The sequence below is a fragment of the Ruditapes philippinarum genome, unplaced genomic scaffold, assembly GCF_026571515.1.
Source record: "Ruditapes philippinarum isolate M1 unplaced genomic scaffold, ASM2657151v2 ctg6180_1_1_1_1, whole genome shotgun sequence".
NCBI lineage: Eukaryota > Metazoa > Mollusca > Bivalvia > Venerida > Veneridae > Ruditapes > Ruditapes philippinarum.
The window spans coordinates 29,615-49,707 of record NW_026856669.1 but is presented as its reverse complement, the minus strand read 5'-3'; the positions used below and the strand labels follow the sequence as shown (position 1 = coordinate 49,707).

At 32.4% G+C, this 20,093-nt stretch overlaps 1 protein-coding gene and 1 non-coding gene across 2 annotated transcripts in view; both read left to right on the top strand.

Moving 5' to 3' along the window:
- The first annotated feature begins 1,955 nt into the window (after nucleotides 1-1,955).
- The window catches only part of LOC132747268 (transmembrane channel-like protein 7), a 29,146-nt gene continuing 11,008 nt past the window's right edge, over nucleotides 1,956-20,093 (top strand). Inside the window, exons 1-9 of the mRNA XM_060736598.1 lie at nucleotides 1,956-2,682; nucleotides 7,645-7,726; nucleotides 9,532-9,800; nucleotides 13,689-13,843; nucleotides 16,056-16,200; nucleotides 16,595-16,756; nucleotides 18,185-18,345; nucleotides 18,711-18,855; nucleotides 19,573-19,670. Of these exons, the coding sequence (XP_060592581.1) occupies nucleotides 2,458-2,682; nucleotides 7,645-7,726; nucleotides 9,532-9,800; nucleotides 13,689-13,843; nucleotides 16,056-16,200; nucleotides 16,595-16,756; nucleotides 18,185-18,345; nucleotides 18,711-18,855; nucleotides 19,573-19,670 (1,442 nt within the window). The 5' untranslated portion in view covers nucleotides 1,956-2,457. The remainder of the gene's footprint in view (nucleotides 2,683-7,644; nucleotides 7,727-9,531; nucleotides 9,801-13,688; nucleotides 13,844-16,055; nucleotides 16,201-16,594; nucleotides 16,757-18,184; nucleotides 18,346-18,710; nucleotides 18,856-19,572; nucleotides 19,671-20,093) is intronic.
- Nucleotides 3,965-4,041, top strand: Trnah-gug (transfer RNA histidin (anticodon GUG)). The gene has a single exon. It is a non-coding gene; the product is annotated as a tRNA-His (tRNA).

Genomic DNA, 20,093 nt, shown 5'->3' with positions numbered 1-20,093 from the left:
TGAAATGTCTGGCTTATTTGCTATTTACATTCTTTTGTTTTAGTAGCAGTTCCCCAACCTACTTCTTTTACTTGTGTAAATTATTTATTAAATTGACATGCACCAAAAATTCATTTGACAGAAAAGTGGATCAAAAATCTTATTATCAAAGCTCAATGAAAGGTTATTTTCTAATGAGCGCATTTATTCTTCTGGCGGCTGTGGCAGTGTGTTAGGGTAAATGACTTTGAACCACTTGTCCCCAGCATTTTTTGGTTTGAAAATTTCCTCCTAGCCTATGGAAGGTAGGTTTTTCTACACATGAGATATTATTTTACATGATAAAATGGATCCAGTGTGATCTGAAAAATATCTCAAAGATACAGAAAAGAATCCATGGTTACTGGATATGTGAATTAATTATTTCTAGTACAGAATTGATCCATGGTTACTGAACAGGTTCATTTAACTAGTAGAGAATCCATGGCTACTGGAATACTAAACTTTTTCTAGTATTAAATTTATGATAACTGGACAGGATCATTATTACTCAAACAGAATCCATGATTGATAGCTTTACTTTTTCTGTAACAAAATCCATAGTTTCTGCCATTTTACTTCCAGTACAGAGTCCATATTTACTAAAAAGATTTACTTACTATTTCTGTTACAAAATCCATGGTTACTCAATAGTTTAACTGTTTCTTATATAAAATCCATGGTACCTGGATAGTTTCACTGTTTCTGATATAAAATTCATGTTTACTGGATAGTGTGTTTCTGATATAAAATCCATGGTTACTGGATAGTTTTACTGTTTCTGATATAAAATTCATGGTTACTGGATAGTGTGTTTCTGATATAAAATCCATGGTTACTGGATAGTTTCACTGTTTCTGATATAAAATCCATGGTTACTGGATAGTTTAACTATTTCTGTTACAAAATCCATGGTTTCTGCATTTCTACTTCCAATACAGAGTCCATAATTATGTACTAGACTATTTCTGTTTCAAAAAATCCATGGTTACTGGATTAATTAACTATTTTCAGAACAGAGTCCAAGATTTAAAGAAATTTAACTGGATTATTGGTAAAGTTATCTTTAAGAGATTTGACTTGACCCACAGATAATTACATAAAAGACCATGCAATCCATTTATACATTAGGATTGCTTTTCATGTGGATTGCTTTTCATGTGTCCCACTAGACTTTAAACATGCCTTTTTAAAATATTTTATTTCATTTATTTTATTGTTTTTACACTGTTGCTGAAGCTTGATTTATTCTAGAGAGGAAGGTTACACCATAAATGTATTTCTTTTAATGTAATTACTTTCTGTTGAAATCACTATTATTCATCAGGGAATTATTCCGGTTAGATCAATACCAAAAAAATTAAGACTTTCTACTTTTCTCTATTCTTGAATTACAATATACAAAATGTTATGTTTAAAATTGCAATGATTTTTAAATCGATATACAGTATGATTAAACAAATATGAAATTTTATGTTTTTGAAGTGTGTCGAAAGAAATCGAACTCTTATCCTACTGCCATGGTACCGGAAATGGTCACATGGCCTCTGCCATTAGTATAGAGCTAGGCAAGCCTACCAGCTGTCTGTGCCGTCTAATCAGGCTCTAGACTATAATATCTCAATTTTTGTACTTTAATATTGATTTAAATCCATTAAACTGTGAATGGACTTGTCCAAATTCAAAGCATTACAAAATTTAATGCATTACAAAAAAAAAAATAATAATAATATTTTGTTTAGTTCATAATCAAAGTATGCTATTTAAAAAGAAGATTAACTGAAATGCAACATTATAACCCTTCACTTTATACCACAAATCACCATTATTTGTCATCTAGATATACTGTAAGCTAAAACAAATCTCCTATCATGTATCAAACATACATGAGAGAGAGAGAAATAAGATGATTGTAAGCAAACAAGCACCTTTGTAATAGATCATCTATCATAAGCTGCAAATTACTTTGTCAATTCACTACCACTTGATTCCGTATAGAAGAAGCTGCTGTGCAGAATTTCCAGTACTTTTTGCCTGACATTACCATTCCCAAGTCAGACATTTACGATTGTCTTATAGCAAAGATTTTAAGTGCACAACGAATTGTAGAACTTTAAGTTTTTTTTTCTATAAGTGGAAGAACGGAATTTTTGTTTGCTTATTTGTGTGAATATGTGTTTTAATGAATGAGTTAGTAATTAGTAAAGTTTCCAAGAGATAATTCTCACAGGATTTGAGAATAGCTGATGAATCGGAGAAATTACATGAGATATTTTTTTCACGATCATTGGATATTGATTCCGGAGAATTTAACGTTTTCGTAATCTGACACTAAGTACTGGGAAGATGAATTGTGCGGTAAAAAATTTGTAACAAGGAGATTTTTTTTGTTTGACAAAAATCAGATTTTTTTTCTAATGTACTTTAAAAAAAACAATCATGAAGAAAGTGTTTAATAAAAGTGTTTATTTTCTGGTAGAGCGGAGGCATGACCTTGAGGATGAGAAGAAGTTGGAGATGAACTCGATGGATGGGAAATGTTTGAAACAACGATACCAAGATCTCAAGGAACAGGATGATCTCCGTGCGAGCAATTTTGCCGAATTACTTAGGGACTCGACTCTCAGGAAAATGAGGAAACTTACAGAATGGAAAAGACCAAAGGTTTTAATAATTATTTAATTTTGATACAATTTAATTACATAAATAGCTAATTACATAAATAGCTCTTACACATTTCTTTATATAAATTTAATTGGCCAGTTTTTATTAGCTCCACTTTTCGAAGAAGAAAGAATTGGCTATGGTCATGACCCTCTGGTCAGGACTGACATCAGCCTTGGTAAACTTTTTCATTTTCTCAGAAACTTCAAAAAGATATTGACTTCAAACATGGTATACATGTTAATTGTTATAAGATCATGCCATTTCAAAAAAGCAAAACGATCTTAAAATATTAATGCAAAGTTATGCCCCTTTTCCAACTTTTAGCCCTGGTAAAGCTTTTTGTTTAAGGTCCATTTTCTAGGAACTATCAAAAAGTTATACATACATTTTTTGTATTTTTTTTTTCAACAAGATTTAGAAAGTACTTCTTAAAGAGGCTTGTTTGGAAAGGGCAATTAAAAAAAACCAACAAAAAAACAAAAACAACAGAATTGTACTAAATAGTGTTTATCATTATTTCATTTGTATTTTAACAATAATCAATTATTGTTATCAAGAGGCTTCAATAATTTATCAAATTTAATGACACAGAGTATCAGAGAAATAAAACATTTTAGATGTTATCAAGCCTAAGCTTGCTCAGGCACCTACAAAATCTACCCATACGACTAGCACAGACTATATGAATCTTACACTGGCTGCCGGTACAGACCGGAATATCTAGCTCGAGGGTGACTGTTTACGGCGGTAACAAGGCTCTGCCTAGTTTCTGCTAAGCAGTCACCCGAGAGCTAGATATTCCCGTCTGTACTGACAGCCGGTGTTTGATTCTTTTTCTTGCCTATTTGTTATCAATTATTTTCAGAACAGAAATTACGAAAACTGATATTTTCATAACGCACTTTTTTCTTATAGTAGCGTATGAACGTACAACTTTATTCATAACGGTTAAGTGACGTCATTCTTAGAACGCAATTCATTCATAAAAAGCACGCAGCAATGACGTCATTTAAAGCACGCGACTTGTCTTACATTGGGGGTGTAAGACAGGGTTTTCTAGCACCGGTGTAAACGGTAGATAATCCTGTCTGATATGCAAGAACAATCAGGCGACACTTCACTGCAGTCAGATCATTGTCTGCACTGTTTGCTTTTCATTCAGTACATAATTTGAAAATTCCCCTAAAATGATGAATGGTTTTGTCCAGATTGAAAGACAGACAAGTCCATTCAAGATATTTATCAAGGTAAAGGTTAATCTTTAAGCTCTAAAGCCCTGGCACCATCTGGTTAGCTCAGTAGGTAGAGTGCTGGACTGTGAATCTGGTGACCCGGGTTCGATTCCCGGACAGTGCCGGTCACTTTCATTGTAATTGATCATGAAATCTTTTCTAAGGTCTTTTGCACTGTACATGTACCTCTGCTCTGGCATGTCCACAAGTTATCAGTTCCTTGTGAAAGTGAAGGCACCTACATGTAGTACTGGTAAACTGCTTGACAGTCTGCCCAGGTACAATGTTGGCTAAACTATGCTCTAGTAAATTCAATGTGGTTTACTGCTGTGATACGGATTGAAAACACTACCACCACCAGTCTTAAGCTCTTTTACTGCTTTTGGGACTGTGAAAGTGAATTATTTCCCTCTATATTATCCATGCAGTCTTCCTAGATTCTGTACTGCTGTTTTATTGTTGATTTTTAAAAAAAATTATTTATGTTTTCCTACCGAAATTCCATTGATTGCTAATGTACTAATGGAAAGATCCTAACAGCCACATTACCACTCCTTCAAATACATGATTAAGTAACAATTGCATGCACAGCAGAAGAGATTTTTTTTTTCAAAAAAATAAAATCATGAAAATCAATTTAGATTCCAACAGCTGGCTTTAAACTTAAGACTGTCATAATAATTATAAGTTATTATGAATGATTAGCTCTTTTGTCTAATGAATCAAAAAGCAAAGCTATGTTTTATTATTGCTAAGTAATACTTACCTGGAATCTTAATTGGTAACATAGAAAATGATAAATAAAGCTGGAGGTTTATTCTTACATTAGGTTTAGTAATCATAAGTTTAGTAATCGGCAGTATTAATACAGCAAATACCTTCAGTATGAGAGGCATTCTTATGTATTATGTGAATATAATTGTTTTATTAGGTATTGTTATATTTAATACACTGATACATATCAGCTTATACAGTCTAACCTGTTTCTAAAGACCACCTCAAGTAAAGAGCACCTATAGAAAATCTGCAAGTAAATATGAACACTGAATTTACCAATATACCCAAATAGGCCACTAGATATCATATCTGAATAACAAATATACAAATGAAATATGATATAAGATATGACCCCTTAATTAAGACCATATACAGAAAAAGGCTATTAGATATGACCTCTTGGTTAAGACCATATACAGAAAAAAGGCTATTAGATATGACCTCTTAATTAAGACCATATACAGAAAAAGGCTATTAGATATGACCTCTTAATTAAGACCATATACAGAAAAAAGGCTATTAGATATGACCTCTTAATTCAGACCATATACAGAAAAAAGGCTATTAGATATGACCTCTTAATTAAGACCATATACAGAAAAAAGGCTATTAGATATGACCTTAATTAAGACCATATACAGAAAAAAGGCTATTAGATATGACCTCTTAATTAAGACCATTTACAGAAAAAAGGCTATTAGAAATGACCTCTTAATTAAGACCATATACAGAAAAAAGGCTATTAGATATGACCTCTTAATTAAGACCATATACTGAAAAAAGGCTATTAGATATGACCTCTTGATGAAGACCATATACAGAAAAAAGGCTATTAGATATGACCTCTTGATTAAGACCATATACAGAAAAAAGGCTATTAGATATGAGTTCTTAATTAAGACCATATACAGAAAAAAGGCTATTAGATATGACCTCTTTATTAAGACCATACTCAGAAAAAAGGCTATTAGATATGACCTCTTAATTAAGACCATACTCAGAAAAAAGCTGGTAGATATGACCTCTTAATTAAGACCATATACAGAAAAAGGCTATTAGATATGACCTTTTGGTTAAAATAGACTGTCAATATGACCTGCATGAAGACCAAACACACTGAATTGTTCATTAGATATGACCTCTGAATAAAGACCATATATAGCAAATAGACCAGATTTAGATATGACATCTGAATTACCCTAAAGACCTTATACTTAAATTTTGGAATAAGTATTTAATTGTCAGATATGAACAACTCTTGTTAAAGTGTTAATTTGTTGTGAGTCTGTTTTCCTTTAAAATTATTTTTAATTTTATGGCTGTTCATTAATTTTGGGTTCAACTGTATTTTAATCAATGAAATATATAGTATAAATAAACCATTTTCCTCATTTGAAATGAGATTTAAATGAAATTAAGTTTTTAAAGTTAGTGAAACGTGTTTAAATCTGCTTGACAGATACTCAGCAGGCATGAAGATTTGTACCATCTGCAGTATTTTATAATTTATACCATTGGGACTGCTATCAGCCATTTTAAATTCTTTTTGATACTACTGGATCAATATTTTATTCTTATATAGGAATTTTAAATCCTTTCCAGAACACAGTTTTAAGCTACATGCCTCCAGATGAGCCAAAATGTTTTTTAAAATAGTCAAACTTAAATATACTTAGACTATTATGAATAGTTACTTTAAAAAAGGTTCAAGATTTAAGTAATAATTTACATGTTATGTGTAATTAATGACTGATTTTGCAGTATTTATCACCATAATGCAGTAACCACTATTTTTGCATATTTTGACCTCTTTAGCAATTAAGTGGATTGTTTGCAATTTGTAAATTGATTTTATTGTTCACTTGACTATAATTTTACTTTTAAATACATTTTCAAAATTTTCATGTAAATTAGCAAGAATTTAATAATACATACATGTTATTTTCTAGCAGATGATGGTCAACTCAAACAAATATCACAAAAAAGAGGACAGAAATATATGCTCTAAGGTTCTTAAAGCAGCACACCTCCAGATTGATGCTAATTTTCATGAAAATTTTGAAAATGTATTTGAATGTATAATATTGTGAAATAACCAAAAGGAAGCAATTTACACATTATCTATGGCACTTACAACCCACGTAAATTACCAAAAAGTGGTCAAAATATGCATTAATGGCCCTTTAACTGCGTTAGTAACGCAGTAGAAATATAATTGTAAATACTGAAAAAATAGTCATTTACCGCACATAACGTATGAAATATTACTTAAATCTTGAATCATTTTACTTTTCCTAAAATCGTAGTACATATTACTCATGTTTGATTTTATTGAAATATTTTTACTCATATGGAGGCATGCAGCTTTAAGTGACATATAATATGTGAATAAAAAAATGTGTTGACCAGTCCATTTCCTTTTTCATACTGAAACATTTCAAGTGTGAAAGTCGTCTCGTACTTGCTCTAGAACCATTCTAAACACATTTATGGTCGTAAAATTCTCGGAAATTCTAGGAAATGGGATTAATAATTATTGAACAGTACTCAGAACTGCCAGAAACTGTTCAAACACTGCCTTGAGAAAAACGTTGGCATATAATAATATGAAACATCAAACATTAAAAAGATGGAGGTACATGTACTAGCGTGATGTGTATAATATCAATATCCAATCCCCCTACATCTGTGACGAAGCCTTAAAACTTTTTTTTTTATCTTAGTTCAAGGAGTTTTAAGACAATGACGTGAAAGCAATTGTTGGACGCTGCTGCATTTTAGAATTGACTAGAAGCAGACGGAATTAAAACTTTACATAACTAATTCCTCCGCAATAGGGGTTTCTTGATTGGAATGGCGTGTCGGGGAAAGGAAATTTTGTATGTGACATTAAGAGACATATTTGTATGGATAAACATAATTACTGGGACGTGGATTCTGATTTTTTCAGAGAGTTGAGAAGTTTAACAGAAGGATGCGGGAATTCTTTTCACGGTTTAGTTTATGGGTTACCTCCTTCAAGGTGATCGAGGGTAAGAGAATTTTTTTAATTATTTAATTGATAGATTTATTTAGAATTTACTTAAAATGTTAAATATTTTTATGTTAAATTTTTAGTGTTGTATAGACCTTAACTCATCAAAATTTTTGTGTGTTTTACTGTTTACACGCAAGAAAAAAACACATGATATTCCAGGACAAAAATATCAAACTTATTAACAACTGATACACATTAAACTTGAAGCTGGTATAAAATTTTGTTGTGGTGACTTTTCCGATACAGTTCTATGTATAACATGTTTATTTACTGGTGTTTGTTACTTAATCAGTAAAATACCGCTTACTGCAATATCAATAAAACTTCCTGTTTTCTGTAATATAATGTTTGGGATATGCAATAATGCATTGTTATATTCTTTTTTATCGTTATTGATCATTTTTTGCCTACGGTCGTATAAAACCTGTGTCATGTAATACATTCTATATATAGAACTTGAACTTCAGCATAGATGTCGGGATGTTGTCCGATAACTATTTATTGTTGAACTCGTAAAGTGTTCGTTTCCCGTCTCATCTGCTTAAAGTATCATTTTGTCATGGTGGGAACTGGCTTATTGTCAAAGTAACCAATATGTATTGTGCTGCAAAAAGAGCATCCTGATAAATACCATGTCAGTTTCATGTGGTATTTTCTCGCTAACGTTTCTCTTGACAACGCTCTTTTGTTACGAGTCGGTAGATGATTCCGGTAATTGAATGAACTTGTCCCGAATGTCTACAAAAAAATAATCTGCTATTCAGGTCAATAAGCAGAGAATATTCCAATATAGATAGAAGCATAGAGAGTATTTTAATATGTTAACGTATATAACATAATATCCATGTAAGACTGTGTAATTTTAATCATTTTTTGCTTTTCATTTTTTTTTTTGGGGGGGGGGGGGGAAATGGATTGAGAGAGGAAGGGAGGCGGGAGCAAGGGTTACATTTTTGCTAACATTCTCAAACTAGGATCTCTTCATTGCATACTTAATTCAGTATAAATGAAGAATGATTATTTAATCAAATAGCTTCTCTCCACTCCTGTTGTCCCAAGTGTTACTGGGACAATTTTTGCATAAAAAATAGATGGAAGCAATGCCCTACCTATGCGTGATTGACATATTCAATTAACTGGCAGCACTATAAATTCTCAGTTCTTCAATATCATAAGTCAGTTTTAACTTTGTCACTGTGTAACATTATTTGTAAAATGTATCTCCCAGTACCAGATTAATTTCCAGGAAGCCATGTAAATCCTATGCCTTTATGGGATTTTGTAATGTGATATTTTTTTTTAAACTATTGCATGTCAGATAAATAGATAAATGACTACAAATACAGATAAAGAATCAATTTTTTCAGCAACAGTTAATATAAAAAAAAAATTGAAATCAAGAATTATTAAATGCTTGGCCATCCATACTGCAGTCTTTAGCTTTTGTTAGACTTGACTGAAAGCATTTGAACAAGTTTTAGTTTTGAGATAATTAGATTTTTAAAAGATACATAAAAACAAAACCTAGGTCATCTTTATACAACTAGTTAATTTGCATTTTCCCTAGACTTCGACTGATTGATTTAAAAATCTCTTTCAAGCAAATATTTCCTTACATAAGTTTTGTTTTATAGGGGAAAGAACATGTATAAAATATTCATGGCATAAAACTGTGAAATTTTTATTGCCATAAAACAATAAATGAAACTAAATGAAAAAGTGGCTAACATACACAAATCTAGAGATTTATACTTTATTTACCAGGATTTTATAAAAAGAATTTAAACTTTCTTTTTTCAGGAAAGTTCGGTACTGCTGTTATGAGCTTTTTCAAGTTCATACGCTGGCTCATGTTCCTGAACTTATTTCTCATGCTGGTAATGGTGTGCGTGATCACCATACCTTACCTTGCCCTCGAGTCCAAGCCATTCAAGGAAACAATTAACGCAACCCAGTCGGATTACCATCGCCAGGCTGTGAACTGTAGTGAGAATTACATCGAATATAGCGAGGAACTATTCCGTCAGGAGTCAACATTTGAAAAAGTCTTAGATTTTCTACAAGGGACGGTAGGTCTTTGAAATGAATTATATAAATTGTTATATCTTTACATCATGCTAAGACAATGAATTGTTAAGTGACAACATTATTTATTTAAGCTTGTGAGGACAGCTTGCAGCCTATTTGAACCACTCTTATGTTTGTATCCAGGCCTCAAGGTTTTAAAAAGAAAATTCTGAGTTCTTTCTCAAATCTCCAATTTTTCATTGGTCAGTTGAATATTCTGTGACATTTTCTGACCAGTCAATCACGTGACATCTGAGTTTGAGCATGAAGAATTTTTATTAACCTTTGCAGTAACTATCTAGTACTGGTGTCACTGTAGAAATCTTTTTATGACCACCGTATGGCTTGAACCCACAATCCCTGGGTTGAGAAGCAGAATACAGTATCTTAGCCACATGGCTGCCCTCCCTTAATATGATTGATTCATTTGAAGGATTAATGTTTATTATCACTTGTGGTTAGGAAAGTGGTCCTATGATGAAATAAGATGCATATTCCCTTTGAATGTTAGCTCTGAAAAAGGTAAACCTATGCCATCAGCATGGTGCCAAGTCAACCCGCATATTCATGTCTTTAAGGCAGTCTAAAATGACTAATGTATAATTCAGGCTGTTTAATTGCAGCACTTTATGGCCACAATCCCTAATAGTAGAGTAATAAATAGTTCTAGATACAAATGAGGATTAGTCCATTAACCCTTACCATGCTAAATATCTTAAATGGACTTGTCCATCCCTCATTCTGGACGAGACCATTCATCAGTTTAAAGGATTTTTTAAAAAAAATATGTAACAAGTGAATAGCAAAATGTGCAGACTAAGATCAGACCGCAAATCCGTGCTGCAAGCAGGCTAATTTATGAGCCCCATTAAAGCATAATTTAAGTGGCAGCATGGTAGAGTTGTGATCACTAGCTGCTAGGGTTCAAATCCCATCTGGGTTAAGTTGTTGTTTCCTTGAGCAAGAGACTACACTCATTGCTCAGTACTTGTTGGTTGTTAGAGTGTCTGTAAGCTACACAACTAAAATAAATTCTGTATAAACCAAAACATAATTTGTGAAGGACAGTATCCCATACAATTTTGATAGCCTTCTGTGTATAAATGTGTGGAAAATTTGTATGGATTAAAATTACTTTCAATGATGTAAATTAAAGATTATTTTATAGGAAAAATGGAGAAAAAAACACGTACACCCGGATACTCAGCTCATTTACTTCAAAGCTTTTAAATATACGGGTATCAAAGTCTGTCCTCTCTTTGTAAAAATTGACATATTTTGACCTATAAGTACACTGTATCTTTCAGTTCTTTATGCCATGTACCTAGATTCTGACTATTATGTTACATGTGTTAACCACACTATTGTTTTCATCTTCTTCATTTCAAAGATAGTTAAGGGTGACAGCATCTGTCATTTCACAGACATACAATTAGCAAATGTTACAGAATTAAGTGTAACATAATAATTGCATTTTACAGGTGCAAAGTTTTTGTAAATAGTTTTTGTTTTGTGAGTTTCGACATATGCATGCATACCTTTCTTATAAGAAGTGTGTACTTTGTAATAAGAAGACTAGTGTGTGTTTTGTTGTGTCGCCTTGAAAAAGGCGACATATAGGGGTTACTTTTGTCGGCGGTGTCGGCGTCGTTGTCGGTGTCGGCGTCCCCTTAAGCTTGTCCTGAGCATAAGTCAGTTATTATCAGTCGGACTGACTTCAAACTTGGTATGCATGCTTCTTATAATGACCCGAAGTGCAGTGCACAAGAACAGGTACTCTGCACCTCTTATTTATTGAGTTATTGCCCTTTGTTAATTTTCATACTTTATTTTTGTTCGGGCCATTTCTCCTATAGTATAAAATCTATGGACTTGAAACTTCATAGGATGATAGATCTCATTAAGAACAAGTGCAGTGCACAAGAACTGGTACTCTGCATTTCTTATTTTTTTGAGTTATTGCCCTTTGTTAATTTTCATACTTTATTTTTGTCCAGGCCATTTCTCCTTAAGTATAAAAGCTATGGACATGAAACTTCATAGGATGATAGATCTCATTAAGAAGAAGCGCAGTGCATAAGAACTGGTACTCTGCATGTTTTATTTTTTGAGTTATTGCCCTTTGTTAATTTTCATACTTTATTTTTGTCTAGGCCATTTCTCCTAAAGTACAAAAGCTATGGACTTGAAACTTCATAGGATTATAGATCTCATTAAGAAGAAGTGCAGTGCACAAGAACTGGTACTCTGCATTTCTTATGTTTTGAGTTATTGCCCCTTGTGTATTTTCATACATTATTTTTGTCCAGGCCATTTCTGCTAAAGTAAAGGCTATGAACATGAAACTTCATAGGATGATAGATCTCATTAAGAAGAAGTGCAGTGCTCAAGAACTGGTACTCTGCATTTCTTATTTTTTGAGTTATTGCCCTTTGTTAATTTTCATACATTATTTTTGTCCAGGCCATTTCTCATAAATTATAAAAGCTTTAGACTTGAAACTTCATAGGATGATAGATCTTATTGATAAGAAGTGCAGTGCACAGAAACTGATGCTCTGCATTTCTTATTTTTTGAGTTATTGCTCTTTGTTGATTTTCAAATTTCATTTTTGTCCTGGCCATTTCTCCTAAACTATATTGTTCACAAGGCGACACATCCGACTCGCGGAGTTCTAGTTATATTAAGAAGCATGTGTTTTCTTGTAAGAAGTGTTTGTTTTGTTATAAGAAGTGTTTGTTTTGTTATAAGAAGTGTTTGTTTTGTTATATTAAGAAGCGTGTGTTTTCTTGTAAGAAGTGTTTGTTTTGTTATAAGAAGTGTTTGTTTTGTTATAAGATGTGTTTGTTATATTAAGAAGCATGTGTTTTCTTGTAAGAAGTGTGTCTTTTCTGCATTGGTTGGGACTTTTTAGTGAATTTTAATATCTATCATAGTTTAGATTTAAATTCTCGATATATTTGTCTGACCATATTAAATACAGCTTGTTTATTACCCTTTATAGACTTTATAAACCTTAAAAATATATGTTAATTTACTTGCCAACTTTTTCATGAATGGAATGTTACAGTTAAAAGTATGGTCTAGTATCTGCTATGAACATTTTAGCCATTATTTCACTAGCCAGCCATTATTTCACTAGCCAGCCGTTAGTTCACTTAAGCCAGCCATTAGTTCACTTAAGTCAGCCATTATTTTACTATTCCTACATTATTTCACTAGTCATGCATTATTTCACTAGCCTGTCATGTTTTCACAAGTCAGCTTTTCTTTCACAGGCCATGTTTGTTTTACAAGTCCTACATTATTTCATTAGCCAGCCATTATTTCACTGGCCGGTTATGTTTTACAAGTCATAGCGAGCCATTATTGTACTTTCTCAAAATTAGCCCATCATTACCATTATTTCACCAGCCAGCCATTATTTTACCAGTCAGCCATTATTTCACTGGCCTGTTATGTTTTACAAGTCATAGCAAGCCATTATTGTACTATCTCAAAATTAGCCCATCATTACCATTATTTCACCAGCCAGCCTTTATTTTACCAGTCAGCCATTATTTCACTGGCCTGTTATGTTTTACAAGTCATAGCAAGCCATTATTGTACTATCTCAAAATAAGCCCATCATTACCATTATTTCACCAGCCAGTCATTATTTTACCAGTCAGCCATTATTTCACTAGCCAGCCATTTCACTAGCTCACCATTATCAATAATTCTCTAGCCAGCCATTATTTCACCAACCAGCCATTATTTCAATAGCTCATATATTTCACTAGCATGTCATCATTTCAAGCTTGCCATTATTACACTAGCCAAGAGTCCTTTTGATTTCTAGTTAAGTATTGTGTTGCATTTTTAAGGTGGTTTTATAAATGGATTTTCAGGGTTGGATGGAGCGAACAGTGTTGTTTTATGGGAAATATCACAACAAAACCTACATAGATGCTGGTGGAGAACCTTATACTTACAATATGGGACTGGCATATATACTGGCCATAGGAGCTTGTTTCCTCATCAGCTTTCTTCTGCTCATCAGGAAGTAAGTTTATAGTCTTTTTCAAAGTTTATAAGCTTTTTCTTTTCTCTAAGTCATAAGAAGTAATTTTATAGTCATTATCAAAGTTTTATCATCTTCTCATGAGAATGTAATTTAGTTTATAGTCTTGATCAAAGTTCATAAGCTTTATCTTCTTTTTTTGGGTCGTAAGAAGTAAGTTTATAGTCTTTATCAAAGTTTTCCAGCTTTCTTCTGTTCTCCAAGATAAGTTATAGTCTTTATCAAAGTTTATCAGTTTTCTTCTGCTCATGAGGAAATTAGTTTATAGCCTTTATCAAAGTTTATCAGCTTTCTTCTGCACCCCAGGAAGTGAGTTTTTTCTAGTCTTTATCAAAGTTTATCAGCTTTCTTCTGCACATCAGGAAGTAAGTTTATACATGTAGTCTTTATCAAAGTTTATCAGCGTTCTTCTTCTCACCAGGAAGAAATTTATAGTTTATCAAAGCTTTCTTATTTTTATAGTCTTAAAATATCAAAGTTCATCACCTCTTTTTCTGCACATCAGGAATATAGAATCTTTGTCTTAGTTTATCAGCTTGCTTAGTTTATAGTCTTTCAAATTTTTAAGTTTAATCCCCTCTTTTTTTCCTCAATAGAAATTAAGTTTACAGTTGTACCAAATTTTATCTGGTTTCTCGTGCTAAGTTTATAGCCTTTATCAAAGTTCTAATTAGAATGTAAGTTTATAGCCTTTTTCAAAATTATAAGCTTTTGTTTGCTTATCAGAAAGTAAGGTTATAGCTTTAATCATGTTTTAAACTGCAGTTGAGCAATCCTAATTAAATTATGTGTGAAGGGTTGTTAAAAATAATATGCTAAACACTACTCTTTGGTAATAAGGTCTTAAATTTAAAGTAATTAAAGGGATTGATATTTGTGTCAAACCCACAAGTACCACCTATTACTTCTTACTTGCATTTTATTTATAAATTTTCAGGCTTTTGCAAAAGGTGTCTTACCATCTGCAAGGCGAAAACTATTAATTACTCCCAACCCCACTTTCCTTTTGTTTTACTGACGAGTTGCTTTTCTTGCATTACCATTTTCGGAACTACAAATTAATCATTTACATACAGTTGACAGCTTTCAGTCTGACTTTTCTATATTTAGAAATATCTTCCATTAATTGTTAAACTTGAGCGCAGATGCACCGTCTTGATCTGGCAATAACTATCTTTGTATCAGACAAAATGTCAGGTGATCGACTCAGAAGTTGCACAATGTTGTATAAATAGAATTGACCTGTCTCGCATTAGTCTGACTTATTCGTAAACATGTCAAATGACTAGAAAATTGTTTCTTAAATTCTAAGAATGTTACGATGATATTTAGATGTTCGTAAATCTGTCGGTTTTCTTCTATCACAAAACATCTGTTAGTATTAATGGTTCATGGTCTGTTAGTAAAAAGATAATGCTAGATCTGTCAATATAAATGATTCACAGTCTGTCTGTTTTCATGGTTCAGATAGTATTTTTTGGTTTATGTCATTTGTGCTGGTACTGAAGGAATACTATTTTAACTATTGACAAAAGTTCATAGAAACTCAAACAAACTTTTCTCTGTCAGTATCTGAATAAAGTGAGTTGACAAATTGTTTAGCTGTTACTTTTGTAATATCGATAAATGGATAATAATTTTATCTTGGTACTACTTAGAAATACAGATTTCTTAGCAAGTACCATTTCATTGAATAGTCAACCAGATGTCCAGCTTAAGATTAAAGCAAGTACTCAATTACTTGCTTATTCTCTGGATTGAGTACTCAGGTTATTTACAAAACTTCTTCAGACTTTTCAAACTTTTAGCCATAATCCAGCTATCTTCCATTTCTGTCAATACCATCCCAAGAACTAAGACAGTATTTGAGCAGCGCCATGACAAAACCAACATAATGGGTTTGCGACCAGCATGGATCCAGACCAGCCTGCGCATCCACGCAGTCTGATCAGGATCCATACTGTTTGCTTACAAACCCTATAACAAATAGAGAAACTGATAGCAAACAGCATGGATCCTGATCAGACTGTGCAGATGCGCAGGCTGTTCTGGATCCATGCTGGTCGCAAACCAATTATGTTGGTTTTGTCATGGCACGGCTCAATTTTATTTATAAGAGTGATACTGTCAGTTAAACATTTTACAAGCCTTAGTTTTAATTTTGTTATTCTTAATTTGTTATTTATTATCTTAGTTCAGCTAAAACTGTAAAGACAACATTTGGCATGGAGACTTCTGTAGCAGCATATACAAACAGAGTCTACGCTGGCTGGGATTATGCCATTACCAACAAAAAAGCAGCAAAAGTCAAAAGTGCAAATCTCTATACAGAATTTAAGGTAAGGCTGGTTTCAATAAATTTTATCAATGATTTTACGACTCATCTACATGTATTTAAATTTGCATAGTTTTGATGTAAAATATAAATACTCTCATTTTAACATTATGATATTATGGACTCTTTTTTTAAACTGAGTTATCATCAGTACTGTCTACTGTAAATCACAGCTTTAAAGCTTTGGGTTCAAATCCACCTGAAGTTGTTAAGTCCTCTCATATGGCCATGTGAAAGGATTTATGATCCAGCTAGCTTATAGAAGGTTTTTTTTCTATTATGGCAATACTTATGCTTATGGGCTGTTCCAAATTCTGAGCAAGGCAAGTTCATTTCATAAATTCATTGTGGTAAGAGTGAATGAATGTATCGAATGACAACAATTTTGATATTTTCAGTCGTGTTTAGACGAGGAGATTCAGAAGAAGAGGAGAGAAAATCGGTCCCCAAATGATCAGGCGACCATCTTTTTTATACGTGTTCTTGTCAATTGTTTTGTTCTGGCTCTACTCGGTGGATCACTATTCCTGGTCTATTTTACAACAGATAGACTGCTTGTGGTAAGTGATCTTTTTACAATGATATATTGATTTTGAAATTTTAGACTCATCCAAACATACACTGCAGCCCCGTTATTATGCTCATGTTTGGTTCAAAGGTCTATGAGCGTTCTACTGAGGTTAGTGTAATAACGGGGCGACAGTGTAGTTGCTTTGTATGCTTACAATTGCCATTTTTTCATTCCTTTGGACATTTAGTTACATTTAAATAAAAGTGATTATTCTTTGCCACCAGTGTGAAGCCAGGCTAGCCTGTGCAATTGTTCAGTCTGACCAGGCTCTATACTGTTGGCGGACCAACTTTTCATTTTAATCTTGATGTTAATAATTGAGTTTATGGACTGTTTCAAAAATAGAAGACCTCAGTCTTCCCTTACATTTTATAATTTCCCTTCACCTTTATTTATTTTCCCCTTTCACACTTTTTTAAATATTTTCCCCTTTCACACTATTTATACTTCTTACACATTAAATCCCCTTCAACTTTTTAATCTTCCCCCAACTTTTTTAATTCTTTTTGGGCACTATTTATATACTGGCTTTCTCAAACTTACATAGGGGATTGTCTGATGATGATGATACAGATAGTCATTGTTCTCTTTTAAATAAACATGCAATTTCAGTACAAACCACTTTAGATATTGAATGTGATGAATTTGTAAACATGTAATCCTTTTATGTTGCTTAGTAACCCTTTTATCTGTTCTATTTTTGTTTCACCATTGCAAGAAGCAGTCTTTGGTAAAACAATATATATGTTAATCAACATTTGAAACCATCCTTTGTTTACATGTATGTATGTTTTTTAAATGCTTGCTACCACTTTCATTGCCAAATACTCTGTTATCAATATTGATTATACATGTATAAAGTTTATGACTGAAAAAAAAGAGTTTTGGTATAGGTCCAGGATTACTTGTTTAGATTAAATTTGTGCAGACTTTGTTGACATAATTACATGTATACAATGTATATGATTGAAAGTATATTTTCCTGAAACAAACAGCCAAGATTAATTTGGTAAAGTATAAGATGTTCAAAATAACAGAACCATTTGTGTCTGTGTGTATAATTTTTTTAATTGACACGTTTCAAAACTTCAATCCAAATGAAAAAGAGACAAGGAGACTTGTTTTTCTTGTAAGTCCATATTTTATAGTTAGTTTAAACATATTTATTTTAGCTTGATTGCAAAACAACTTCTTGCATATATTAATCACTTTTGAGCCCGCTTCCTGGAATAAACCAGTATTGAGGAATCCTGGTCATAAGTCACTTATGATCCGAGTATATAGTTGATGTAACACAAGTTGATATTAGCTTTTGTTTTGTAGTATATATCATATTATTTGTTTTGTTTTTCTTTAATATTTTTAGTTACAACAATTATTGTTCATAATATTATTCCGTTATTTTTGGTATTTCCAGTTACAAGAGCAGGAGCTGAATGAAGTTTTAGCCCTGATAGTCCAGTACCTGCCTTACCTTACTATTACTGTGCTCAATTTTCTCATTCCAATAGTTTTCCAGAAAATAGTTACCCTAGAGGATTACTCTCAAAACAATGCTCTCAGAATTACATTAGGAAGGTTTGTAGTATTATACTATATTAAATTGAGCATAAAATATGCTCTCAAAACAATGCTCTCAGAATCACATTAGGAAAGTTTGTAGTAATATTCTATATTAAATTGAGCATAAAATATGCTCTCAGAACAATGCTCAAAGAATCATGTTTGGAAATTTTGTAATATAATTACATGTAACAATACCAAAATAAGCTTTTGTTTTCTTTTTATTTTTTCTGTATTTGAATTGAATTTTCATATTGGAATATATGAAAGAATATAAATTGTATTTTTAGTGTAAAAAAAATAATAAAATTAAAACATAATTTTTTAAGCAAGAATACATGTATTATGAAAGAATATCAAGTAATTGTGTCATAATTCAGGTCTATATTACTGCGGCTAGCTTCACTGGCCGTGCTGATAGGGTCTCTCTATAGACTGCTAATCATCAATGCTGACCCAGCGGATGGTTTCTGTGGTAACAGATTGTGGGAGAAAACAGTGACCACAGCTCGGGGTAGTATTAAGGTAAATGGTTTTACAATCATCAATTAGCCTGAATTAGCTCAAAAGGGGCATGATTGGATAAGTATTCTAGGGGTCATTGGTTCAATCAGCAGACGAGGTGTTTCTCTGAGACATTAATTGATTTTATCTCAGATATTGAGTCTGATGGTCATTTGTCTCGCATTGCTGGTTTAGAAATCACGTGGGATTAATAGTTGATCATTTATGGAGGAATTGGTAATTACTGGTTTGTATTGTAGGAAATCCAGTTAAGTGGATCGACATTGGCTTTATGACCAATAACCTGTATTAAAATTAGCCTAAAAAAAGCAGAAGAAAAAGATCAATCATGTTGTGAGGAAGCTATGAGATAATCCAGCTACCTTTCTTAAAGGTTGATCATTCTGCTTGGTGCCTACTGATGCCTGAAATAATGCATTGAGTGGACATCTGTGGTCTTTTACCACCTGAAAAGTTGGAAATTCACAATTATTATGATCTTAACAATGTCATCGGGTCTTACTGATAAACAAGTTTTGGCAGAAAAGTTAAGGTATTTGCCAATATGTATACATTTGTACATGAATATCAAAAATTGCCATAACTTGTACTAATAACAATGAAACAATGTTAATTAGAATCAATTGCTTGTAAAAGTAATGTTATATTCACTGTGTATGTTGATAATATTATATTTAATATTTATTTTACATTTATATTTGATAATTTACATTACAGTGTTGGGAGACATATGTTGGTCAACAGATTTACAAACTGGTGTTGTTAGATCTGGTGGTAGAAACTAGCATTATAGTGTTTGTACAGTTACCTAGAAGGTCAGTGCATTTTTTGTCAACATGTGTGATAAAATGTTCTAATTGTTATCATTTAAATGGCCATAGTTATATTTGAAAATAAACAGTACTTATTAGTTTCGTTTGAGAACTTTTGCGACACAGTGTCATGTGATAATCATGTGATAAACACACGGGATATATTTGCTACAGACTGGTATAGTTATGGCCATTTCATTTTGTTACGCCTTTTTTAAATCACTTGTTAACATTAAAGGAATAAATTGAGACCAATTCATGAGCCGAAGTCCTAATGTTTCAAAGTTTTTACGCAAGTTCCTTCAACTTCTACTGTACGAGGGTTGTCCCAAAATGTCGTAGACTACATTATTTTCTTTTCAACCTGACGTCATAACTTAATAAAATTTACCAGATATCTTCCTTGGTCATTTGTTAATTTACCTT